This window comes from Eupeodes corollae, chromosome 1 (assembly GCF_945859685.1).
Source record: "Eupeodes corollae chromosome 1, idEupCoro1.1, whole genome shotgun sequence".
Taxonomy (NCBI): Eukaryota; Metazoa; Arthropoda; class Insecta; order Diptera; family Syrphidae; genus Eupeodes; species Eupeodes corollae.
Genome location: NC_079147.1, coordinates 249,169,094 through 249,175,093, shown reverse-complemented (window position 1 = coordinate 249,175,093; position 6,000 = coordinate 249,169,094). Strand labels below are relative to the sequence as shown.

General features: G+C 33.6%; 1 protein-coding gene across 2 annotated transcripts in view; it reads right to left on the bottom strand.

The window, feature by feature from the left end:
• Nucleotides 1-567: 567 nt before the first annotated feature.
• The window catches only part of LOC129939381 (uncharacterized protein KIAA0930 homolog), a 29,493-nt gene continuing 24,060 nt past the window's right edge, over nucleotides 568-6,000 (bottom strand). For both annotated transcript variants that reach the window (XM_056047376.1, XM_056047377.1), the window contains one exon: nucleotides 568-1,287. In XM_056047376.1, coding sequence (XP_055903351.1) covers nucleotides 1,247-1,287 — 41 coding nt within the window. In that variant the 3' untranslated portion in view covers nucleotides 568-1,246. The remainder of the gene's footprint in view (nucleotides 1,288-6,000) is intronic.

The following is a 6,000-nucleotide window of genomic DNA, read 5'->3' as shown; positions in this document are numbered from 1 at the left end:
TTGGACCTGAAGGAAAAAATTAGGTTAGATTTTAAATCAAAACTCATATTTCAAAGATATGTTCTACCAAGTAAGTTGAGAACTTGACATCCTCAAGCATAAATAGTACTTCTTATTCTGTTTTCCTTTAAATATTCATCATCTGAACGTAATGTGATACTGTGTGTTCTTTTTGTTCTTCGGCTTATAGACATCATAATGCAAACGCATGCATGCTAAGCTTCTCCACTAACGATGTTCATCTTTTGAGAATCATTAGAGGCAATTTTTTGTATGCTCTTTGTTGGATTGGGCTTCCCTTTCGTTTCTGGATACAGAACAAACTTTACATATCCTCATTCATATGAATGTTTTCTTACAAAAAAAATTATAAATATCACTATTTCCCTACAACACTGGTGTCATTTTTAATTGGCTTTAAATTGTGTGTCGCATTTCTATGCACAACACAAATGTACACACGCATTTCTAGTGCAGATACAAAATAAATCGATTTTGTTCAATTGAAGAAGGACAAAATATTTACGTTATTGTTTGAATTGAAACTAATTTACACAAAATAAAGAGTTTTTGTTTTTTTGTTGCAAATTTGAGATTTTTTTTTATTTTTTCATTTTATTTTTATTCTAAATTATAATTTATTTTTGTTTGTATACAATAAATAGACAATGCAAATTTCTTGGGGTCGGATACCAAACATACATAATTCGAATTGATTTTTGTTTTTACAAAGATGTCATATTATAGGTTTTGTAGTACATACTTTTATATATTGATAAGAAATACAATAAACTTTATTTGAGTTTTTGACCCTTAAAAACGACATGGTACTCATATAACTCTCAAAAATTCATTGAATTTCTATAAATATTGTACCATTAATTTTTTAAATAAAATTTTCGAGCTAAATAAACATAAAAAAAGAAATATAAAATTCTTATAAAAATCCATATCACCAAATATTAAATTAAAAAAAAAACAATAGCAAAATAAATGTCCTTTTTTAAAATTAAAAATAAATAAAAATACCAATTAGATCACAATTAAAATTGTTAATACTATCATATAGTAACATAAAAGTTTGGTTTCAAAATAAAGTTCATAAAAATAAACCGGAAACAAAAGTGTAAATAAACGTACATGTTTATGTTTAAAATGTCTCGTAAAATATTAAATACAATCAAAAAGAGAAACATAAAGTCTTGAACTTAGTGGATGAAGAGTTTATCGATGATTTTCTGTAATACTAAAATGTCAGTATTGGCGTCTCTCGGTGATCAAGAAGATCTGAAAGAAGATAAGAATAATTGTTATATAGTTTGTTGATATATTAAATAAAGAAAATTAAATTTAAGAAAAAAAAAAAACTTTACGAAAAAGGTAATTTTGATCTTTGAAAAACCAAATATTATAGTTGGTGTAGTATCGACGTTTCATTCTAAGATATATAAACAAACTGATCTAAGCAAAATGTTCAGTCGAACAGACCTAAATAATAATACCCCATGTAATGTAACTTCTACCACAACATTCTCAATTAAAAATGGTCTTCAACAGGGAGCGGTGAATTCGCCGATTCTCTTCAGCATTTACACCAGCGATCTGATAGGTAGTCTTACAAAGGCAATTGCGTACGCCGATGATCTAATTGCGTACAGAACGGCCCGAAAGGTTGAGGTTATTAGAATTCTCTTGCAGCGTGATTTCGACAAGATTCAGCGATATTGCGACGACTGGAAACTGAAAATAAATGTCCAGAAGTCGGAGACAATTCTGTTCCGGACTCCGTTGGCCAGGGCCACGAGGGATACGCGCAGGAATTGGCGCAAGATGGTTATTGTTGATCATCACGGGCAGCCATTAGCGAGAAAAAGTGTAGTGAAGTACCTAGGTATCTGGTTAGATCAGTATTTATATTTCGACAGACATATAAATGCTGCTCTGACCAGGGCCAGAGGAGCCTTCGCTCTGACGAAACGGCTGTTTTTTAGCAGTCGGCTTGACCCCAGAGTGAAGGTAATTTGCTACATGGCCCTCATACGGCCAATGATCGTTTATGGTTGTCCTGTGTGGTTCAACGTTGCCCCTTCCCAGATGGAGAAGTTTCGGGTGTTCCAGCGGCAGTGTTTACGACGCTGTACCGGCTTATATCGAACAGCCGAGTCTTCTTATGTGCATTACTATTCCAACGAGGTCCTATACAACGGGGCTCGAATCAACAGAATTGACAATTTCGTGATAAAACTCGTTCGAGGTCACATTGCAAGAGCTATGTCTTCGACGAACAATTTAATTTTCGGGGCGTTCTATCCGAACGACGAGTATTTTGAAAGCACGCTTGAGCGGCTTTATTCCACCAGAGGCATTCCTCTTTTTAGACAAATGCGGTCTGATACAGGATAGATTGGCAGTTCCGTTAATCTACCACGTCAGACGAAGTAAAATAGATCTTAGGGCCGAAAGGCATTAGTTTTAAGTGTTATAGTTTAACTTAGAGTGTCCGTATGGGACCATTAAGTTAGTTGTAAGTTATGGATAATTAGGCTAGTTTTATGAATTTTTGTTTAGCTTTAAGAATGAATTAATAAAAATGAATTATAAAAAAAAAAGTGCGTTGGACTGTCATGCAAGGGGTCTTGGGTTCAATCCCCTGTGCCACCTTAATTTGAAAAAAAAAATAATAATTTTCGCGGGTACTGCCTCTTGCGAGGAATTGACAAATCCTTCAAGAGTAATTCTTGTCATGAAAAAGTGCTTTCTCAACCTAGCCGTTCGGATTCGGCCTAAAATTGTAGGTCCCTTCCATTCCTGACAACAGTACTCGCACACAGGAATGGTTGAAAGTTGTAAGTCACTAGGCCCTGGATCACAACGGACTGTTGCGCCACCCCATTTGATTTGATTTTAAATCCGATCATCTCAGATGAAAACTTAAGACTAAAATCGAAAAACATTTTTGCTGTAAACTGTCATCAAATATGGTTAAACAAAGAACTTATGGTTTCTAATACATGAATCACTTATTAGGAAAACAACATGTTCCTACAGTGAGTGTCATTAATATTCGGTTTTTATTCTTAAACATACTTTTGTTGTTTTTTCGTAGTTAAAGTTGAATTTAGGTTTATTAGTTGGTTATTTTATAAATTAGTATATTATTCCCTAAATACATATTTCATTAAAACAATTTTTGCAATCACTTAACTGCATTAAGATATACGATAAACAACGCAAAAAGGACACATGTAAGCGCTTCATTAATATTCGTTTTTTTTTTTGTTTTCTTTTCTGAGTTTGACATTTGCTCCGATTAACAGTTTGTCTCTTCAAGAGTACCATTAAAATAAAATGTTGAGTAGACATTTGTTGCATACATTTTTAAATCGATTTAGTGTAAGATCGTTTAGTTTTATTTAAAAAGTTAATCATAGGGCGCAAAGGAAAAAATGCAAGCCTTGAAAAAAAGAAACCTTGTTATTTTTCACCATAATAAAGGTGAAACATAAAAAAAATTTGCTGATATTTTAGACATGAAGCCAAACACAGTCGATGATATTGTGTGGAGGTATAAAACAGAAGGAAGGATCGAATCAAAGAAGCAGATGGGCCAACCAAAAAAGTAAACAATGAAAGAAGAACGGCTTATAGTAAGAAAAATTAAATCAAATCATCGTTTAAGTGCACCAAAAATTGTGCAAGAAGTATTAATGGAATGCAAAAAGAAAATATCTGCTTACGGTACGCCGAACCAAAAAGACAATGGTCATGTTGCTCGAAAAAAGCCATTTATCAATATGCACAACAGGCAAATTCGGATCAGATTTGCGAGGTAACACAAAAATAAGAACGCAACTTGGTGGGATGATGTAATATTTACTAACGAGAGTAAGTACAACCTCTATGGATCGGATTGGTGAAATTTGGTGAGGCGCAACCCAAATTAAGAGCTTAAAAGCAGGAACACAAAGCCAACAGTGAGCATGGTACATATGTATGTATAAACCATTGTACCAAAGACACGACTAAATGAATTTCAATGTTTGCATTTTTAAACATTTTTGGTAGGAGAATACGAAGATTGGAATTCATTTGGTCGTGTTCTTGGTACAATAGTGTACTTATAGGAATGGTTTATACATGTTGATTTAAGTGACCTTTTTCAAAGTGATGAAAATGTTAATGACGGGCTTTAGGTCAATGAAAAAACAATTATTATGTTGTCACGACGTTTCGTTCATGTCTATGAACATCATCAGGTGTGGCAATTAATAGTTTATACCTTCCTGGAATCCTTGAAGTGTGAGTAAGAACTTTGCATTCACACTATTTAGAAAAATCTCAAATCTAAAGTTCTCACCACAGCATTGGACGTAATATCAAATTACAAATACAACAATGTAAATAAATGGGTGTTGGAGGGTAAAACGTACGAAAGATTCCGGTCTTTATATACAATCTCTTTATACCAGCTCATTTCCGCAGTGGACATAAAACAACGAGGGAAATACTTGAATGACGCCACAGGATCTATATATAGGCAGCTCTACTGTCAACTAAATCACAACTTGGAAGAGATGAATTATTTTAGGGACGATAATCGGCCCTTTTGAGGTAACCGTCGGAGCGGAACTTTCTCCGCAACGCAACCCTTTTCGGAGATTAAATTCCGGTTTGAGGTAGCTGCCAACGAAAGAAATTTTACGGACATGAGACGACGCAATGCGATGGATATAAATTTCAGGCAGAGATTTGCAAATTAACCGATATATCGAAAATGCGATATATTCTCGATAATATGTTATAAAATAAAGACAATAATCGTTTTAAACCATACAAAATTGGTGGCAGAATGTAATATATTGCTTATAAAAAGTAATTTTTTCAATTATAATGCGCTAGCATTTTTAAGACATTTAATTAGATGCAACGATTTTTAAATCAAAACTATCGAATAAAGTCCACTCCCTTTTTCAAACATATGTTTTTGTTTCCATTTGAAGTGTCAAAGAAAAAGAATAAATTGAAAAAAACTGTTGAAACATAAGTTTTATATATTTGACTTTATACAAGCAATAATAATAATAAACAGATAGTGTTGGTTTATTTTTGGACTCTGAATCCAATGAGATTAGGGCGCAAAATAAAGAAAATAGGAGAACATTGCGAAATGAAAGCAATATACGTGAACTATCTGACGCGGCGTAAGTAAACTTATCTTCTAATCTAATTCTTATCTTTTAATAATTCTAAGATTCTCTTCCAGATTCAAGAAAAACTTTCGCCTGAATAAAAATGCGTTTGCTTTTGTTTGGAGCAGATTCAACACAAATACAAAACAAATCATCGGTATGATTGTGTCACTCCGGAACATAAATTAGCAGCTTGCCTCAGATTTGTTGCCGAGGAAAACTACCAACATGGTGTTGGAAAAGATTTTCAATATTCAGTTGGCTAGTCGACTTTTTCCAGTAATTTCAAGGAAACTTTAGAAATAATGGAAGAGACCTTTTGCAGCAACTGGATATCTTTACAGATGTCTGATGAAGAATGTCAACTGTCCAAAACATATTTCTTCGAAAAAACTGGTTTTTCTGGAGTGATTGGCTGTGTGGATGGTACTCACGTTCAAATCATTGCACCAGTAGAAAACAAACAGTTATTTTTCAATCGCAAGTGACATTTTAGTCTTAACGTTATGATTGTAAGATGTTAGTTTTGCCTATAAAGCACTACTTTAAAATTATTTTTATTTTAGTTTTGCGACTACAAAATGAGAATAAGAGCCGTCAATGCTAACTACCAGGGAGCAAACCACGACTCTCATGTTTGGGCTTTGAGTCCTGATCGACGATATTTCGAAAGAAATCATTTAAGTACAAGAAATAGCTGGTTGCTAGGTAAACATTTGTTTTACAACAATACAGACCATCTGAATTTGTTTCTTTTTGTAGGTGATTCAGGATATCCATTGGAGCCCTGGCTTATGACACCTATACCGCA